Genomic DNA, 21,548 nt, shown 5'->3' with positions numbered 1-21,548 from the left:
TAACTGACTCATCTCAACTTGTTCCACCGGTGATCCTCAGTGATCCGGCCCTGTGGCCTTTCAACCTGCACGCCTCATTTGGCACAGGATTGGATTGGGATTGGTTTTTTGAGGTGAACTTCATGGGCTCCTGGTCTGGATCAAAGATTCTGTCCCCGACTTAATTTGTAAATCCAAAGAATTAAAAGACTTAACTTGGTGTTTTTGAGCTCAGTATACACTCTGTGTGTCTTTCAAAGTAAGAGTGATTAGGCTTCTGGTTCACTTCCCACGACTGAGATGCTATTCTCCTGCTGGGCTGATGCAGATGAGTCTGTTGGTCCTTCCTCAGTCCTGCATTAAGCACTTTGCCTTTGAGCTCCCCCTTATGGCATAGGGGATTATAGCAGTAATTCTACCACCACACTGCTGTGTTCACTTTTAAAAGAAAAAGGATGATGTCCACTGTAAGAAGGTTCAGTGCAGCCTGAGGACAATTTGACGCAATGACCTCTTCCACCGAAGAGCAAACGGAATGTTTTCTGAAAGTCAATGTTTTAACAGAGCAAAAAAAGGGGAAGAGAAAGAGGTGATTCGCACATTCACGTCTGAACTATTAGGATTTACACAGGCAAGGTCACCCCTCCTCCTCTGAACAGTCCCTAACTGATCTTCCATGAGTCAGTGAATCCAGGGGGTCTCTGGGCGGCTGGGATTGAGGCGGAACGGCATGATGCAATGTTTATATACACAGGATCAGACACGAGGTGACACAGATTGATGGATGACAGCGCTTTGTTCCGCCTCACACACACACACACACACACACACACACACACACACACACACACACACACACACAGACAGACACACAAGCACACACACACACACACACTCACAGCAGGCTGGCTTTGTTAGCATTGAGCTATCAATCAGCGGGCATCATGCCGGACTCTATGGTACAGCGGGAGTGACATCGTTGCACTCCCACAGTGTCTGCCTCCTCTACAGTGCCACGTTGCGTATAGTGACGCCGTCTGCTCGGCTGATGCCTCTAACAGGCAGCAAACGTCGGTCTGATTCCAACAGCTGCGCTCATGGACGGTAAAGATGGCATCTACCTTAACAGCTCTGTCTTCTTCTTTCCCCTTAAAAAAAAGGAGCAGCCATTTTCTACAAGGTATTTCTACAGCCACATGTAGCCATTTGGTGGTAAGATGCTGAGTGCTAATCAGATAACACGAGCTGCTGAAACAGAACAAGACCCCACTGGTTCAGGGAGCCTTAATTACCTTCCACTTCGAGGATTATATATTGAGAAAATGAAAAGGAGCAATCAGGATGATGATTTTTGATTGATGAAAGGCAACTAGAAATTACCAGAGTGACAATTACCAGAAAAGGCTGATGTGCACAGCTTTTATAATCTAAAAGGGTAGATGAAGGAGGGCTGGAGGATGGGGTTGGAAGAGGAGGAGGAGGAGGAGGAGGAGGAGGAGGAGGAGGAGGAGAGAGGAGGAGTAACACGTGGCATCTGGTCCACTGTGGGGACACCGGGGCTTTCTGGCCTCCTGATTCTTACTCACTATTAAAGACACACACACGTGGAGATATGTGAGGGGTCTGACTGGAGCAGATGTCTTCTCAGTGAGGACATGACCATGCACGGACACTCCGACACCCCTTTGAGAGCAAAGCTGGCAGCTGTTGCCACGGCACTGCTTGGTGTTTCTGTTTTTCGGACAAGGTCGACACCGACTGCAGCTGAACATCATGATGCGATGCTCTGCTCTTCCTTTCACCTTCTTGCCTCCTCTGCTACTCGTATACTGTAGTTGCTCGGCAATTTCTTACGAAGTTCAGGCCAAGCTCAGCAATGTCGATAACACGTCAAATAACGATGCATGGATGTGCGTTGTTGTTGTTGGGCAGCATTCGCAAGTTGTCTCATAAAATCCCAGTCATCTATTTTGCAGTAGAAAATGAAAACCTCAGCAGTGCTTTAAAGGAATAGTTCCAGATTTGTCAAGCTGTATCTCTTTTGCCTCTAAGTTAGGAAAAGATCAATAACTTAAATAACTGTTATTGATATATATATATATATTAGGCAGAAAGGGTTGAATGACAAACATTATACAATTGCTCTGTGGGAAATGTAGGATTGAACATTTGGATCCATTCAAAGCAACTGGAGGTCAGGATATTTTAGCCTGTACTGTATCGATTTCCACTATGTTTTGCCGATCTCTTTCTCTATATCTCTCGTGAATCCCCAACGTTTATCAAAATGTAGTCCTAAATGTTTGCAGGATCCACATGGCCCTTCAAACACTGGTCTGCTCTGCAGCATGTGCACCTGCCCTCTCCACACTGTCCCAGCCCTGTGCTGCACTGCGTGCCAGAGAAATGTCTGTCCTCAGCAGGAGCCTCCGGTTAGCAGCACAGAGCAGCATGCTAGGATCACTATTAAGACATCATCCTCCAGATAGAATGTGTGCAACCCGCAGTACCTCTGCTTTGCAAAAAGTGTCATAAAGCAGAATAATAGGAAGATAAAAGATAGAGGCATATAAAAGAAACGCCGTAATTATGCAGTGAATCAACGGTTTAGGGCAGGGAGATGGAGAGGGGGGGGGGAGGATGAGGATCAATACAAAATCTTTTTAATGAAACAATGTGCGATCATTTTGATCCTCAGGTCCTCGATGACACAGCTAGAGACTGATTTTAGTGAGTGTGTGTTTGCGTGTATGTGTTGCCTATAGAGGACTATTTAATATTCAACACTATTTTCAAAACTGTGCCCACCTTTACCCAGAAGAATGGCTAATGAAACCTACATCTTATCGAGGTCGAAAAGAGTACCTCTCATTAAACTTGCACTTAGTCCTTTCCAATGAAAATACCCCACGAGTCATTTATAATAACACACTCCACTGTAATATAAACCGAATAGGCACCAGGAGACTCTTGCGGTATAGGGAAGTCAGAGAGGTCCGCATTTATTCAGGCAATTCTCCGAGCGCTACGGTGCTTTATATCATGCAGCACTTTCTCTTTCATTCTGAACTCCGGAAACATGGGTCAGTGGGGAGAAGAGGAATCCTTTAAAGCCTTAAACAAAATGTATTTTCTTGGCCCGAGCTTGTTCGATATACAAGCTCGCAATAAAAAATGCAAAACTTTGCACGGGAAAAAAGTGCTTCATACGGAAGAATTTACATTTTTGTTGCGTGTAACACTTTACGAGGAAAATACATTTATTTCTCTGGTGGTTAGCTTTGAATTAATCTCTACAGCGGTTGGGAAAGCTGTAATATGCCCAATTTTCTCATTACACGTTCTATTGAAACGATGTAGACCTGGAAGTCAAGTAACACAAACTCAATGTTTAAAAGAAGATGCATATTTGCACTGGACAGATGCCGACATGGAAACAGTTTGGTGGGAAATGAGACCCTTTTACTTACATTTAAAAGCTGTGACAGCTCCACCACCACCATGGGCTCGCTGGGCTGCGGTTCAGGACGCACTGTCACTGTCAGGATCTTGGAGTTGATCACCGCAGGGGGACTACAAAAATAGAAACACACATCAGACCGGGGTATTTCGTCAGGATCATACTGCACATCAACAGTTACAATAAAAATATCCCAATAATACACAAATACACATCCACAGCCAGCTCTCTCCCTTGCGTTTGAGGGTTTTTGAACGTAGCCGCAGAGCTAAACAAATACATAAATGAATAAACATGAATTAAAGGCTGAAGAGAGAGTCAGTAAGCAAGTGAGGAGAGCGCCTGAGTAAAATAATAACACTGGACCTTTTAGTATTCAGCAGAGCTGCAGGGAGAAAAGGGGTTTTAACAGATCTAGCTAATCCACAACCAAGAGCACTGACCTGAATAAAAGGGCCGAGGACCAGCACAAACAGCGCATCACCCCCTATCAAGGCCTTTTTACAACCTCCTGATTCCTCCCAACTTCTGCCTTTCTGAGTTATATTCAAGATTCAGGACTTATTAAGCCTGCGCCCGTTTGAGGGTCTACTGTACGCTTCCAAAATACACTGACAATGCAAAAGAAAAGGAAAAGAAAACATCGAGGGAAATCTGCGGTGATAACCTCTGATAACTCAGATAAACCAAGCATACACGAGCAGAGAGGAGAGAAGCAAGAGATTATTATGAGAGAGAAGACAGAGAACGAATTGGAGGTTGGAATTAGGTAGAAGGAAGAGGCAAAAGAAAATAGGGCACAAAAATAGAAAGGTTTTGAGAATGAAAAAAAAAAAAGGAACTACGTGGGAGATGAAAGCTTGTTGGGATGTAGAAAAGGTAACAGAAAGGACAAGCAAGTAAGTACGAAGTGAAATACAAGCTTGAAATGCTTCAGAAGTGATAAACAATTAGACGCAGGGAGACTCGAGAGGTACTCACTTTGGCACAGGCAGGATGACGCCCAACGTCCGGTACAAGATGGCTCCAATGACGTAGTACATTGTCGACTCCGAATCCGCCTCTGTCTCTGAAACAGATAATTTTGCAAATGATCAGCCCAATCAGGTCAAATCAAATATCTATTCATTTTTTTTTTATATATATAGGTTTATCTTGTGCACAGGCACAGAATTCTGGCAAAAAAACATCAAGCTTTGTGTAAAATACCAAGTAACAGTTGCCATTTTTACCTGAAAGAGATTGGTCATTTCAGAATCAGTATTTTAAACATTAAAGAAGGGAAATAGTTAATTCAAGTTGTCTGTTAGTGGTTAAGATGGTGGACATGGTTTGAATGAGAGAACAAAATATATATATTCCCCTATTGGGGAAGCAAACCAGCACAGATCTCCTCTGTGTCTCTTCAACCTGCAACACCAGCTTACATTCACTGTCACCGACAAACGCTCCGTCGGCTACATCAAAGGGAAGTTTGTAATTTGCGGCACATTCCTGAAGCGTGTGACAGCTACATATTTCATACTCCTAATTAAGCTTCTGAGTTTAAAGACGTGCGGCTAATTCAGGTGAAAGATCCTTTGTGTGGCTGGAGACACTGTTTGTGTTAGTTTGTTCACCTCTGAGCCGCGAGTAGCTCACCTATTGCTCAGTTAGACCTCACACACAAGCCTCACTTCTAAAAGCAAGCCCATCACTCAAAGGGGGGGAAGTAACTTAAGAAAGAAATAAAGTCAAAGTCAAGTCAAAGCGTTGCAGCTCTCTTTAGACAGCGTCCTTCTATCATTTACTTCCCCCCCCCCTAGTTTCGTATCCCCTTTCCTCCTCCACCTCCACCACCCTCCTCTGTTGTTGGCATTTTCCAACCAACTTTTCATCACTCCTTTACAACCCCTCGCCTTCCATCGCTCCCTCTGGTGTTCTTTTGACAAAAAGAGCAGGGGCTCCCGAGGAGACACACTGTCCCTCTGTAAATGTCACTTTGTCTCGAGTGAGGCGGGCGGAGAAAAGTAAGAGGGAAAGAGTTCATGTTGAGGGACGCCACTCCCTCCTTTGCCCTTTTAGGCCGAGAGAAGCGATGGAGGAGCATCAGCAGAGGGGGACGGAGGAGGGGAGGAGAAAGAGAGGTCGGGCGGATGGGGTCGATGGTATCAGATGTACTGGGTGACTCATCCAAAATCTGTCGGAAGAGAGATAGCTATGCAAGACAGGCGAGGCGAGGCGAGAAAGAGACGAAAAAGATCCTGACAGTGGGAGAGAAAAAAAGCAAATGTGAGGAGAATAGAAAAAAAATAGATTAAAGTCGGGGATGAAAGAGCCTATGTGTCACGGTTCAATGATCTCTGGACCCGAATGCAGATGCACAAAGACACATGTAGGTGCAGTCAAGACGCTTTAATGTCACCGGTGATTGTTCAAACCTACTGGGAGACTGAAGCACAGGAAATAACATGAGCGGGAACAATGCACAAACATAAAAAAACATCGCCTCCGAGCCGGTTGCAAAGCAGAACTGAACAAACACAAACACAGGTAAGCCAGGAAATTACAAAGTTAGAAAAGAACACAAAGATAAAGAAAGAAACCAAATGCACAGCAGGTAACTGCATCGGCTTTGTAAACTTAGCAAAGTATTGGCTTTCACTAAATTCATTGAGTTTTATTTGTTAAGCAAATACACAAAATTGTAAGTTTTGACCAATCAGGAGGTCAGGCAAGTTAAAAACAGGGTCTGCTGATCATTCCTGCATTTCTTCATGAAAAGCTTTCATGAAGAAATATCATTAAGCAAAGAATATGATTGATGGCAAGTCATACATTTCATGTCTACATATGGAATAAATTGGTTAGATCCCCCAAACCTGGTGAGCAGTGACACCAGAATTGTTGGTATTAAGAATTCAAAATGTTTCAAAAAGTTTTTATAACTATGAAATATACATAATGAGAACAAAACCTAATTAGTTGGCATCAGTTAGCTGGTATTTCTCTTCAAAAGCTGAGTGCATGTGAAGCCACTCAGCTTGAGGGGCAGATCATGTGAGTAAGGTGGATCCTAATTGGAGAGTGTCCACAAAGGCATGCAAATGACAAAGTCAGTGTATTGTGGGTAAACTGTTAATCAGTGAGCGGGGGCTGCACTCCTACGCTTGCGATTGATTAATTCCACAAAAACATTGCCCCTGAACAGACTTTTCGTCACTCTCTCTCTCCTCGTCAAACCTCTAAGTGATTGGTGGTCAGCTGTTATCCAGCAAAATGGCAACCCACAATTCACCTGCAGTGAACTTTAATACGCCATCTGTCAGGGGGAAGATGTGCTCGGACTTGATGCTCAGCAATAATTCATGGTTTTAATCAAAGATCGAAAAGCTCCAGCCAAATAGTCCCTTGTGAGTTGCTCTTTATCTTCCTCCAAAGGTTCTGTCTTGTAACAAAAGCATTTTTCTATTGGCCAATGAAACAGACAGACTGACAAGATAACTTACCCCAGCCCAAATATGAATTGACAACAATGCTACCCACTTTTTTTAAAAATTATTATACTGTTTTACATAATGCCACTGTATACACTCCACTCCATACCGAGTTTAATTTAAATTCTGTTCTCTCAAATTTAGCTAAAACATTCTGGCTGTTGAGAAGTTTGACAAATATAAATATTCGCTCTCTTAGAAAGTGGATGAAAAGATTGATAGCACTTGCAGATCTGTTTGTTAACCATATATACACGAAGATAGACAACTTGTGTCTCAATCTTTAGCCAGAGATGAAGCCCAAATATCCCAGACATGAGCTCTGCCATCTTGTTTATCTGGAGCCGGCACGGTATAGTGATCGAGGGCTGGAGTCAGATTATCAAGGTCCCAAATAACTAATTAAAAGCAAACTTATCAGACGCATAATCAAAAGGACATAGAAAGCCCTAAAATGAATTGCATTTATTTGCAGTGTAATTAGACTTTTAAGTTTGCCCATGTCCCCTCTGCTAACATGGAGGAGGCAGGGTGGATGACCTACGCTGCATCCAGCCAGCAGCTTTGGAGTCTCTGTAGAGCTGGAGCCAAGAGCCAAGCTTAGCTAAACAGGGAACAGGGTAAGTGGTTAGCCTGGCTTTGTAAAGGGTTCACAACTATGCCTCCCAACACATCTAAAGCTCACTAATTAACACATTTAATCTATTGTAGGAACAGAAATGGAAACATGAGAAGCTGTGTCCCTAATTGGGAAACAAAGTTAGGAGCAGTGACTTCCTGAAGTGCTGTATTATTGTTGATGTAACTTTTTGTGTACAGTTGAAACAAACTAATGCAAGACTATAGGCTACATTGTGGTATCACTCTTCTCATTTCATTCCATTTCTCTATTAAAGGGAGACAGTAGGGATATTGTTTCCTAACATGTCAAACTATTTCTATTAAAGCCATCAGCACTGATTATCAACCAAGAAAGTCATATTCCAAGCTCATGATAAGTTTAATATCAACATAGCAAGAGTGAAAGTGCAAATAAGAAAGTCATTCTTACTTACTTAAGATCAGAGATTATTGTGTTTTTGTTCTTTCTTGATGCATTCTCAAAGTTAATGTTGCATAACCATTAGCTTGTACAAGCACTGGGATAGTTAAAATATGAAATCATTGTTGGCTCGTATATGTTTTGATGAATGTGTGTGTGCGCGGCTGCGAGATGGCACGTACTGTCTGCATGTGTAGCTGTGAGAGAAAGAGAGAGACAGCGGCGGGAGAGAGGGGAGTTCAACACCTCGAAAATCGGTGAAGAAGAGTCCCAGCCTCTGCCCAGTGAAGCGGCTCATGAACCTATCAATTGACTGCGCGTATGTGCGCACAGACCCACACAAAGGTGCCGCTGGGCCTTTATGAGCATGTTTAAGCTGTCCATCTGAGATGGGCTTTCATTACGGAGTAAATGAACCAAACAAACTGATAGCAATCAACGGGAGAACTCAACACATGGGCGGCCAATGGGAAGAGGCAGAGTTTCCACAGGGGCAAAGGGTACTAATCATTTCCTATCTCAAGTCTATATGGAGGCTATATGAAGTTTGGATGGAATAATTTACGAAATGGAATATGCTAAAATGGAACTTACATGTGCTGAGTATCATATGAGAGGATAGCAGTGTAAATGTGCTGCATCCGGTCACTTTTATCGCACCGGCACACCAAGGGACAAAAAAACGGTGGCGGAAAAAAGACAGTGAAGAAAACAAAGGGACATTTTCAATGGAGAATAAGAAAGAAGAAAAAAACATTGCATTGTAGTAGCATAAAACAAGCTTACCCAGAAAGCTTAATAAACAGGTTCTGTTTCATGAAAGCAAAAAGGATGGTCGGGTGGCGGAGTAAGCAATTTACATTCTGCATAATGTGGGCACAGATATGAGGTGAGTTGAGGTGAGGTGCCCTGAGGTTCTGGTAGAGGATGTTCCGAGCGTCAGTCAAAGAGATTCAGCGTCATCACCGCGAGTCAGAGGTCAGAGACAGCTCTGCTCTCTCTCTCGGCCTGCAGCCTCTCTGAACTTTAATTTGGGGAAGGGGACAGGGTGCCAGACAGGAAGTCTGCCAGTCTAATTTCCTGCGAGATGTGACCTTTGCCTTCATTGGCAGTGCATTGCCTCTGCCACGGTAATTCCCTTTTCTACCATAACCTACATTTTCCCCCACTGTTTTAGGTCCATTTGGTTCCCCTCCATGACGTGAGCTCCCGTGTCTCCTGGCAGCGTATTTCTATTTATAATCGCCCCTATTATTCCTTTGTGTTGCGTTTGGATGATCACTTTACTTACTTGAAACCACATGGAAAAAGATTCACAGCAGTTAAGACAAACAGCAGTTAACTTTCTTCTGCTGCTAAAAGCGGAGATTCCTCTTTTTCGAAACCATATGAGGACTTGATGCACTCAAGGGGATGCAGCAGACTTCCTCACAGATGAAAGACCGGCATTTTCTTGAGGAGCCCTCCAGGGCCTCTTTACAGTCCAAGTCATTTCGCAGTGTTGCCCTTCGATGTCCTTGAGAAGGCTTCTATCTGCTTCCACGAGACACATCTCCGAGTGTGTGAATTCACACTGGGATAACTCTTCTCTTCTAGCCGTCTGACCTTGGCTAAAGAGCGTTGAGGGGAGTAAAAACGTTTCCTCTTATGTCTAAGACTCGAGGCTGCTTGTGTGTATGAAAACTGAATCAGATCCAAATCGTGGTTATGAGCTCAGTTTTTAGACCCACTGAAGAAAGACGGCTGTTTGCCACCTGTATGAGCCACTTTCAGTGATATCCCTAGTCCTTGGACCTTGAATCTGGTTGAAAATATACTAGCCTTGATAATTGTTTCTTGATAGTTCTTGAAAGAAATATAAAAATTCACCATATGTTCATGGTCTTAACCTTACCCCCACAACACAGTGAATAGTACAGAGTAGCAGCAAAAAGCTGAACTGTTGGGCAAACCCTGGTCAGGGGATTTCTTCGTGATAGTTCTCCTACCTTCCGTAGGGGTGGTGAAGACCTCTTTAGGGATGTAGAGCTTGTCCTCTGCGGTTCTGGCCCAGTCCTTCATCCCCCTCCGGCCCCTCATGGGGAAGTTGATATCACTGGAAACTGCTGACACCGGCTCTCGTTGGATGGTTATCACTGGACAAACAAGAGATATAAATCACCTGAAACTCACTGCAGCGACAAAGTTGGGACTGACACAAGAAAACAGCGGATAAGGATTTGATAAATGCGGTGTGCCAAAAACTATGAAAGCTGTGTTGTGTATCTCCATTGAGTTTTTTCAAGTCAAAATTCATAAATTAAATGAGTACGTTTTTTAGGCCTGAGAAGTTGCACTGGATAATACTTGACACTTACTGAGGTTGTTCGTAACCACCAGAAAACTCTGAAAAGGCTTCTGGGCTTCGCCGATGAGGTGAATGAAATCCTCTAATGTCCTCATCAGCAAAGCGGCACCGGGAGCGACCTGCGGACGGAGTGAGGAACAACACAGCTCAGCATTGATTGTGACGTCAACATAACCGTAAGCCGTGGCGGACTTTCTGTGAGACATCGCTCACCCGCCGAAACATTTTTATTCGTTTCATTATCTAGACCAATGATTGCGTTCCAGGGTGGTAAACTGTGACCATGTGGGATAGAATATCATACTGGGTTTGCTTGTTTATCGGGTCCAGATGGCATGTAAACACACCTCAACTCAAGGGCATCAAGCTGGGTCGCACACAAAAACACACAAATGTGCAAAGACACATATTTTTTGTCTATTGCCTGGTGTAATTAATATGAAGCAACTGTGTTTAGTAAACAGGTGTGTTTTTATGACTGTAATAATTAAAAGTTAATGTAGGGTGTGTGTGCACAGGCAATACTTAATCACACACACACACACACATTTAGGACACCTGGTAGAGTTATAGGCAGCCACCGGTTACAGTAAAGAGGTGTACAGGGAGACACACAAACACACACACACACAAACACAAACAACTTTACCTGGTGAGCGTCCTCCCATTTCTCTAGATTTTCCATGTCCAACATGTGACTGACTATCTGGAAGAATTTCTAGACACAAGATGCAGTAGTTGTTAATGCCTAAGGAACTCAAGAATCACACAAAAGTGTTGGGCATTGTCCCTTGAACCCACCAACCACTCATACTGCAGTACTCTTCTTTAAATAGGTACACAGGCATATTGTTAAATATAAAATGTCTGTGAATTGTATTGTATCGTAAAACAGGAGAATAAAATCACCTCTGAGGCCACAGGCACTGTGCGGCCGTAAGTCACTGTTATGCACACTCGACTGTAGAAAGTAGAGTTTTAACATTTAATCAATTTAGAGGTATATCTGTGTGTGAGGCCGTGTCTACGACTGCATAGTTCGCGTGGTTTCTTGACTTTCCGAGAGTCGAGTCGGTGGCTCTGCCTACCTGCACGTCGTCGGGAGCTGGGATGTAGGTTGCTCTTTTGAAGGTGTCCGTCACATTTCGCAGGATCTCCGTGGAAAAGAGAAGGTCGCCACTGTAGTAGCTCCTCCTCTGAAAGAGCTCCAGGAGAGTCCTTACGATCTGAGACATGCCCTCCCCGGCCAGGGTCCTCTGACCCTTCGCGAGATGCTCTCGTAACTGCAACATTACACAGAGAGGGGGGTCAGATGAAGTCTTAACATGCGTAGTCTGTAACAACGGCAGAAATGGCAGTAATCACAGAAATGTTTTGGATGCGAGCTGAGGGGAATGTTTCAAGAAAGAAGGAATTATATATGTACATGGTTGGATTTTCAAGACAGGTGAGCAAAAACAGGCCTAGCATTACTCTGAGACAAAATGTGGTGTTCATACCTTCAGAGAAAGAGACAGACAGAAAGATGGAAGTGTGTGTGTAAGCGTGTGGGTGTAAGCGTGTGTGTGTGTGTGTGCGTGTGTGTGTGTGTGTGTGTGTGTGTGTGTGTGTGTGTGTGTGTGTGTGTGCGTGCGCGTGTGCCTGTGTGCGTGTATTTGATGTGCAGAAAAGGGGGAGAATAAAGCAGAGAGACAGCCTGGAAGAACAGAAGATAACAGCAATCACAGAAAATTAATTATTGACTCCTGGAGTTAATGAAAGCTTGCTACAGAAAGCTAACAGAGCGGCCTGCTCCGTCATGCACAATCCCTGACCCCCATCTCCTTCCGCCATCATCGAGGAGATGAAAAAGGTGGAAGTTCACAGCGCAGGGAAACAGTCTGGCTGATGAACACATTCATTAGCCGTGTTCATTAATTGATAAGTGTGAGCGCGGAGCTCCTGAAAAGCTAATCAGAGATACCAGGCAAGCTTAGAGGAAAGAGACTCCAATATCTCGGGTACAATTTTAAAGTTGAACAGAGGTACTTGACGACTGGAAATGGGGCAGTTGAGTGAGAAAATTACTTTTGAGAAAAGGTAGAGACTGACAAGTTGGATGAAGGTGAAGTAGAGAACCAACCTAAGTGGCTAAAATGATGCCAAGGGAAAAGGCAACTCCATTTTAGCTCCACCAAGGAGGTTATGTTTGTCTGTCTGTTAGTTTGCAGGATTACACAAAAACTACTGGAAAAACTACAACAAAACTTGGAAGTATGCAGTGTGGGTGAGGAAAGAACTCATTCAATGTTGGTGAGAATGTGAATCCAGGGCCTGATCCAGGAAATTTTGTGTGTGTGTAATTTGCTGCAGATCCAAATACAAATCAAGATCGATAGTGAATTTAAATGTGATGCCATGATTGGGCCGTTGGGCCTTAGTGGCGGTATGCCCTCTTAATTTCTTCTTGCTGACGGTGTGAAAATATCATTGCAGAGGCAGCTTCTTAGTTTGGGAGTAGGGATTCGTTAAAAAGGTAACTCACAGTTAAATGTAAATATCTAAATTCAAGTGAGACGCATCTGGCGAAGCTCGGAGGACCCCAGAAAGCAACTCCATTAATGTCCAGCATGCAGCGACGACTAGCAGATCCTAGAAGAAATGAGACACAAACAGAGAACATGAAATTCAGCAAATTTGGAAATTAAATCTGCCCAGTCACTCATTGTCTACAGTACTGCTGATGTCTATACTGGAGGCTGACATGCTGTGCTTCAGTAGAATCTACATGGTGCAGAAACATGCATCAGGATGGAGAAAGAAACTCAGTATACTGATACTACTGTCTGAAAACACGTAATAACCTCGTTTGGATTCTGAAACTAACTTTCCATTCATCATATAGTCAGGGTTAAACACAGGATGTCGTGTGCTCAATGAATTTAAGTAGATCCAGGGCTGTTTTTTGGCAACCTCACAATGACAACGGATACAAAAACGGAGGTTGAAAATTCAAACAAAAGGTTTCATTGGTTGTTTTCTTGTTGAAAAATTGTATGTTGGATTGTTACAATAACCAAATAGTGTACAGTTCTACAGTGTTGAGGAGCCGATACCTGTCTGACTGAACCTAGTGCCAAACAACTGCCAGCTTCTCCCAAGCCAAAATAAATATGCACAAGCAAAACTCTGGCTCTTCCTTTTTTATAAAGACTAATAGATTGTAATAAATACAGTGTTAAGTAAGTCTGTTAATTAAATTTGGTACATCGGCTGAGCTCAGACGTACTGCTCTTTACCGGCGGGCTCCGCCTGATTCGGACAGACATGCTTTGATGTCATGGCCAATGCTCATGGTTTGAGAGACGAAGAAACACACGTTTATATTACAGTCCGTCTGAACCACATTTGCTCTTGGCTTAAATTATGTAACAGTGTCTAAGAAAGAAAAGAAAAAAAAAAGATTTTGAGGTTTGTTCTTGTTTCTGCTCTTGGAAGTTAAAAGCAAAGCTCTGGCAGCCGGCTGGTAGAGAAACTCTGAAGTAACACAGCAATAAGGTTTGACAGCATTCAAACATTTCTGCCGGACTAATTAAGGGGAGACGCTGGTTTAATGCATGAATTGGATATTTTATTATGACTGCATTGGTATATCAAAGCTAAAAATAGGAATACTGTATTTTACTGTACATTACTTCCAGCGTAGATCCAGGGCTGTTTGGCATTTGGCAACCTCACAATGACAATACTCTTCTGCATTTTGACACATGCAGAAGAGTATTTCAGGATAATCTTATTAGTTGCTATCTATTTTACAGTGTTGTCTGTGCTACTTTGACGATTGCTCTGCGGTTGTTTTCACAGAGAAACATTTGAAGTGGAACATTAAGGTATTTTTTTGGGGGGATTTTTATTTTGTTGATTAAGTATGAGGTTCTGTAACTTCATTATTTTCTCTACCTCCATATGCTACATGCCACATCACTGAGAGATTACTGCTTGGGCAAAGTGGGCACATGCTCAGGCCCCTCGAGCCAATGGGGGTCCTTGGCCTCAAGATTTACTATCATATACTTTTTAATGTGCTGATGACAAATTTAGGTATTTTCCATCCTGGGCCCTACATTTAGAAATGTGGGTGTGTATATAAACACATATAAACCAGATCACCTCGGCCGGCAGCCACGACACAGAGGCTACAATTCAATCTTAAGGGGGAACTGTGACAGTCCATGAAGCGTCCAATTAAGTGTTTTGTTTTGCCATTAAATTGTTATTCTGGGACTTTGCTAAGTGTCTGGCAACATTACACAGACCTGGCTCAACGAGAGGTCTCACTCGCCACCGTGCAGCAGCGGGCGGTCCCTCTATTGCCTGTTGCCTCGCTCTCTTCTCAGCTCTTCAGTTTGAAGGAGCTCTTTGTCCATCGAGTCAAACGCTTCATCAGCGGTGTCCACATCCAGGAAAAGATGCAGCGATAATAGTTTCTCTCAGTGAAATCTAAACTCCTCTCTCTCCGAATCGCTCTCTCACGTTTCCACCTCTGTCTTCATGCAAACAACCCGAGTCCCACGAGGCTTGAGAGTGAGACATGTGTATTGTTGCCAGGCTATTAGCAAAGACCCAGTGTAACAATTTACATTTAATGGACTGTCACTGCTGCCCCATAAGAATACACTGTAGTCACTGCCACCATGTCGCTGCTGCTGTGCTACTGGGCCGATTCCAACGTTTTTTTTAAGTACCATTCATTTACACGGACATATTTATAAATATTAGAATTCCCCTTCAAGTAACACAGTTTGCTTTTATATTAGAGTAAATGTGATTTTGTAACAGGATTTTTAAAATGTATATATTGCCTGTTTCTGACGCCTCAGGAGAGCATTCCTTGCAAATGTTGAGGATAACGAATAAACTTTGGACCTGGATGACAACATGATGATAGCATACTGTCACTCCACTGCCACTGACCCCTTGAACAATAAGTGTTCTTCTAAGAAGGCCTAAACAATCATGCGGTCTCATGTGGTCCCACTTTTGGTGCTAATGTATGTAAACTCCTAAAGCTGAATGTGGCATGTACAAAAAGACCTAAATAATTCCAAAGTGATAAGTGCTGTGTGTGTGGCTGTTGTCCAGGGCCTGTGGTGATGATACATTCATTATATACATACATTCACTGGGCAAACAAGCCTCTTACATTCTAGGCCTGCAGGGCACATTTTCTACTGCCAGCGTATGACCGGTTGGAGCCCCGGCTACAGTGTGAGTCACTGAGTTCTCCAACATGCATCATTCACAAACACACGAACACACAATTTGTGATAAATAAAACATGCCAGCAGCAATATGAGCTTCAGGCGCGCCATGTGACTGACCAGTGGAGTTAGTTGGACACTTGTTGTAGACGGTTTCTCCAGCTGAGGCTCTCTTCCATGACATCGAGAGGAGATGCTCATCTTTACATATCTCATGAGGAGCTGTAGACGTAGGGGGAGAGACACATAGGAATAGTGAAGTGAAGCATAGTGTAGCAGGCTCACGGAAAAAAGAAAATTCATCACACACACACACACGCTAACACACACACACGCCACCACTCCAACAGCGAAGCCACAGAAAAAATAGGGAGACAGAAAAGCGCAAAAAAACAAGATTCAAATCAATGTTCTCCTGCAGCAGCTCCCAATCTTATTCCCTTGTACATTGCTCAGTGCTCTCTGTCAGTGTCACTGCCTCGGTACAGTATCTCACTCCCTGTTCATCTTACCCCCTCTCTTTATTCATCTGTCCCCCCTCCTCCCTCTCTTTCATAACCCTGATGAAAAAAATAAAAATAAAAACGAGGGGCAGCGCTGTGAAGATATTCCGAGGGGGCAGACGAGTGTTGGCAGAGGCGCTGCAGTGAGATGAAGTGGGACAGAGAGCACAGAGAGACACACAAAGAGAGGGGGAAATACGATATGATGTTCACCCTGCAAAGCCAACAGACAAGATCCCCGTCTTGTGTAAGAGATACTTGAGAGCCTCTCAAAACAAGGGGTCACGGTGGAGGCTGCACTCAAACATTTATCATTGGTAGCCTGTCAGAGGCGAATGTGGGGTTGAGACTTGTTCATATTCCCATGCACACACACACACACACACACACACACACACACACACACACACACACACACACACACACACACACACACACACACACACACACACACACACACACACACACACACACACACACACACACACACACACAGCTTCAGTCAACACACATGCTTATTAAGGGAACACTGATTCCTGCAGTGGCTGACACTCACAGTGGGTATTGAACATCTCAACTAGAAACACATACACAAAATGTATTCCATTCGTGGTTAGGGTTGGGTAATGAAACAAATTTTTGGTGCCTGAGCTATGTACCCAAATAGTTGCCTGGCTTACAGGCGACATTAATATCACCGCACTCTCTTCAAGGCCCTGGCAGCACGTAACATTTGCCTACAGTTTGCTAGGAGCTACCTCAAACTCGAGTTGATGTGACAACAAAATGCTTAAAGTTAGATGGTCCAATGTGTGGCCGTATTTCACGCAAAGGGATTCCAACACCGAGGACGTGCAGCTAATGTTTGAAAACCATTTCCAATTGACAATTGGTGACGAGTGTCAATCTGTCAATAACTTGCCTAAGCAGTGAAAAAGCTGCTCCTATCTCCGACTGTTGTTCTGGGGATACATTTTTTTAAAAATGTATCGTTATCAGTGACTGTTTAGGCGCCTGAACTATTTTAAAAGCATCGATGTAGCACTGCTATCGGACAATACCCAACCTTATTCATAAGTTTTAGTTTGCTTCTAGTCATTGACCAGTTCTCGAAAACCAGCCTCTTTTCACGTTCACATTTTTCATGCATCAAAAATCCATTCATCCTTTATCAGTGTAATGTTTCCTGTGCTACTGCTGGCACGCAACACTGAAGCAAAACATTACCCTTATATAACACTGTCCATAGTTTTTGGGCTTCAGGCCTTTATTTGATAGGACAGAGCATGAAAGGGGGAGAGAAAGTCAAGCCTCTGTACAAGCCTCCTATCTAAACAGTTGGGGAAAATGGTGTTTTCATCAAATGGTGTTTATTTTTGTCTCCTAAGACACATTTGGTGATTGTGGCCAAAGAACAACTCTTCCACTTCCCGAAATATGGAACATGCATCATATGCTGTCTTTCTAGCCAGCAGATGTTCTGTCTTGTCTAGAAGTTGTCTTGGTCTTTTTCCGGATATTGTCTTGACCTTTCAAAGTCTCCTGTACTTTGTGGGCATCAATCAGCTTAATTTCCAGATCCTCCGTCGGCTGCTTAGAGGAACCAATGGTTGTTGAGTGTAATCACAGGGTTTGAGAACTCATCACCTCTGGAAATGTCATCAGCGGATAATTCTGCCTTACAAGTTTTAATGAGTCACTTAAGACTCCATTACAACTTAATTAAGTTCCAGCGAGCTGCCTAGACTTTTGCATTGGCCACAATTGCTGTGTATCGCTTTCTTTTCCATACGTTCATAAAGCAAGAACTAACAGCACGATAACGTTCGATGAAAGACTGTTTGTTTGTTGCAGTGCTTGTAGGTAAAAAAAAAAATCAACAAACAAGGAAAGCACCACATGGAAAGGACATGAAAAATCCATGAAGAGGCAAAGATGGATGGGTATGAGAATCGACAGGAACACAGACAAGAGGCAGTCAAAGATCGGAAGAGTGCTGTTCTAAAAATATGGTCGAAGCCTTTAGTTGTGGTGTGAATCGACTCAGTGAATTGACATGCTGTGCGTGTGCAGCTCTCGCGCGCGCACACACACACACACACACACACACACACACACACACACACACACACACACACACACACACACACACACACACACACACACACACACACACACACACACACACACACAGGTACACACAGACACTTCGTTTTCCTGTCAGACACTCACTATGAGAGGTAGGCAGAGGGCACATTCCCACCTACCTTGTTTGGTCCAGACTTTTCAGTTTAGTCCGAACCAAAAGAAAAGGTGTGAAAGGTTCCTCGGACCACGGACTGGACTACCTGACCTAAATACGTTCTGACCAAGAGAGGTGGTCTCGGTCCGCATCAAACCAAACCCTCTGTTTCGTTTGCAGTGTGAAACCAGTTCTTTGGATAGTTGATTTTCAGACCGAATGCAAGAAGTTGAAATTAGAAGAAGAAAAAGATGCAGAAGCCGTACTTGTCTCTCCAGAAATGGAGTTGCCCAGGCTCGCAGGATTACTTTACTTTACGATATAATGTTTGAATGACCATGAAATCAGAACTAGTGTTTAGTTGGTGATACCACAATGATATTGTAGATGGATCGGAAAATTATATTATCAATTTTCATCATAAAATTATTAAAAATTAAATTATTCTAAAATAATTTCCATTCAAATGGAAAGACTACAACTACCCACCAAATTGACAACGCGCCAACATCAGACGCACGCTGGTCTACAACTGCCAAGTACAGGACATGTGTATCTCTGAGGTCTTTAGTGCGCTCCCTAAATTGCTTTGTGAATCTAAAACTAACCAGATTAAACGTAGCTTTGACCTTGTTACAATTCCCACCCAGAGCAAATCAGCCACACAGGAAACGTCTAAGATGAATAGTTTATACAGAATAAGCTTGAATAATATGTACATAAGTATATAAAACTGATGTTCTCCCTCATTTACTCAGCTCACACACTGAAGTCACTGACCAGGGCACTTCTTCTCGTTGCAGGAGCGAACCTCCTCTCCTGAGCCTTCACAGGGGTAGCCCTGTGCACCGGTGCCCTCGCACATCCTGAAACGACGCTGCCAACCCGAGTCACATGTCTTGCTGCAGAGACTCCAGTGGTTCCAGCTGCCCCAGTTACCTCCACCTAGCAGCCAACAAGGCAGGGGAGGAAGAGTGGGTTGCGACAACAGCGGTGTGAGGTGTTGAGGGGAAACAGGAATTTATCTTGCAAGTCTGAGGCAGCTGCTGCTAAACCTTGTCTATTTCTTCAGAGCAGAAAACAAATTAAGGCAGTGCGACCCCCCTCTGGTTCCCAGGTTCATTAAAACATACTAGTTTTCTTGTCCTCCAGGGCCCCGGACGACACAGACACGCAAGCCAAATTGGGTCCCAACCCACAAATTGCAAGGACGCAAAAAGGCAAATCACAAAAGACCATGCGGATGCCTTTGGATAATGCATGTTCTGTGTTTATATAATGGCATTTGAGCGCATGTGAGTGGGAATACTAAGCATTAATTTGTAAGCCTTACCACCACATGAAGGGTTGACGCAGTCTCTGCTCTCCTGATGGGGGCCCTTACATTCAGCCCAGCCGTGCGCCGACGAGCTGCAGCGTCTCTGCCTCTCCTGGGTTCCCGTGTTGCACGTCGCGCTGCACTTGGACCACGGCGCCCACTCCAACCACTGGCCCTCCACTGGACACAGGGAGAGAGGTGGAGGCAGATAAAGAGAGACGGAAAGGATGAGGTCAGAATGAGGACGTTTTTTGAGAGACACGGGGGGAAATCAGAATAGATTGATCCAGATTTTTGTAGAAAGGGAAGGAGGAAGTGGGTGCAGAGGAAAGAAAAGAGACACGGCGGAGAAAGTGAGGCGGCTACAAGGGAACAAAATGAGTTAAGATGCAGATCAAATTAACTGCAGGGGCTATTTGGTTTTCCTTAAATAGCCACAAACAAACATAACACACTTTATGGGTCCGTGGACATTTTTTAAATATTTCAATCTGTTGTGAAACAGCTGATTACAATTCCTTTCATGCTTTGTTTTAAAGAGTTCACACAGAGTACAATCAGTAGGATTTTCATTCACAGTGGTATTATAAAGAACCCACATTTCAACTTTTGACTGGTATTTGCTCAGAATTAGATGCACAAAAAAAAAGATATAATGTTGTACAGCCTTGTCAGACGAGGCATGAATACCAAACAGCTTAACGTAAGTCTGATAACATGCACCGGTGTAATCAAAGACCCCACTGTCTCCTTCAATAAGGGAGTGTTGCTGCAGTGATTGAGCTGTCAAATAAATAAAAAAACTAAAACCCACATTCAACCAGACAAAAACAGCGAGATTAATCATTGATAGTCTGTTTCGTCAAATATTTGTAAGACCTTGTTAACTTCAAAGTTAGTCAGGGTTTGGACAGTTTTGAGATTCTGTGCCATAGAAAAAGAACAAAAGGTAATAGTGGAAATGCAGGTGAAGATCTGCGATAGATAAAATGTTGGTGAATACTGAGTTCCTGATACAGATTTTGGATTCAGAGATATCTGTTACCCCTATATGGTATATTTCAGAATATTGCAGAATTAAGTGACTCTATGAAATTGTTAGTTTTGACCATAGACTGTTAATAAAGATGGACGACTGACTGTTCCCCTACGGTGAAGCTGGAGCATCTTAACTGCCAACTGGTGTTTTGTTGCAGTATGGGTCATAAATCCTGTCTCCTCCATGTTAGTGGATGGGACATGGACCAAATTAAAAAGGTTATGTCAAAGGATTTTTTATAGGTAGTTCTTATCACATTGACGTATGTTCAAATGCTAGTGGTAAGTTTGGTTTTACATAATTATTAAATGTTATAAAAAACCGAGTGAAACGTCACAATTGACAGCTGAGGGTGATCCGTGATTGGTCGAGCATGGCTCCAAATGCACAGGATGGCAGCGCTCACATCAAGTCTTCATTTCTGGATAATGTGAGGAAGTGGAGACTGTGTTCATCTTTTTATTTTCATATTAATTACCAAAATCCTACTCTGCTTATAAAAGTGCACTCGTATCCTGGATAGCAAAGGCTTGTTAATGCATCTGTTTTCCTACTGACCGACCTGTATGATTGCTCCGGTTGAAGGTCTCAAGGGGATAATATTTAAAACACCACCTGTCGTAGCCGTAAACTTGACAAGGCAATGTTTTGCATTATAACACTGTTCCACCAGCCGTGGTTTTTGGCGTACACATTAATTACCTGCACTGAATAGTTGATGTTCTATTCTCAGATAAATGCGTTGCACTTTCCACTCTCCTGTCACACAAACACATGTTTAGCTTTCCTCCTGGAGGTAATCATTTCAGAATGAGTAACAATCCGGTGCCTTGTTCAGTTGGCAGCAGTGTCACTTACGCTGAAAGAAATCCAGCTGATGGACGTCAGCTCGTCTTTCAATT

At 43.3% G+C, this 21,548-nt stretch overlaps 1 protein-coding gene across 17 annotated transcripts in view; it reads right to left on the bottom strand.

The window, feature by feature from the left end:
- Positions 1-21,548, bottom strand: part of adgrb2 (adhesion G protein-coupled receptor B2) — a 217,020-nt gene that overhangs the window by 75,873 nt on the left and 119,599 nt on the right. For all 17 annotated transcript variants that reach the window (XR_004698785.2, XM_035183252.2, XM_035183245.2 and 14 more), the window contains 10 exons: positions 19,623-19,787; positions 19,070-19,234; positions 15,665-15,766; positions 12,829-12,935; positions 11,393-11,587; positions 10,954-11,022; positions 10,315-10,423; positions 9,946-10,092; positions 4,421-4,508; positions 3,450-3,552 (listed from right to left, as the gene is read on the bottom strand). Coding sequence is in view for 16 of the 17 variants with exons in the window: in XM_035183252.2 (XP_035039143.1) it covers positions 3,450-3,552; positions 4,421-4,508; positions 9,946-10,092; positions 10,315-10,423; positions 10,954-11,022; positions 11,393-11,587; positions 12,829-12,935; positions 15,665-15,766; positions 19,070-19,234; positions 19,623-19,787 (1,250 nt within the window). In the remaining variant the exon portion in view is untranslated. The remainder of the gene's footprint in view (positions 1-3,449; positions 3,553-4,420; positions 4,509-9,945; positions 10,093-10,314; positions 10,424-10,953; positions 11,023-11,392; positions 11,588-12,828; positions 12,936-15,664; positions 15,767-19,069; positions 19,235-19,622; positions 19,788-21,548) is intronic.

This window comes from Hippoglossus stenolepis, chromosome 17, assembly GCF_022539355.2.
Source record: "Hippoglossus stenolepis isolate QCI-W04-F060 chromosome 17, HSTE1.2, whole genome shotgun sequence".
NCBI lineage: Eukaryota > Metazoa > Chordata > Actinopteri > Pleuronectiformes > Pleuronectidae > Hippoglossus > Hippoglossus stenolepis.
This window is presented reverse-complemented; position numbering and strand designations above follow the sequence as displayed.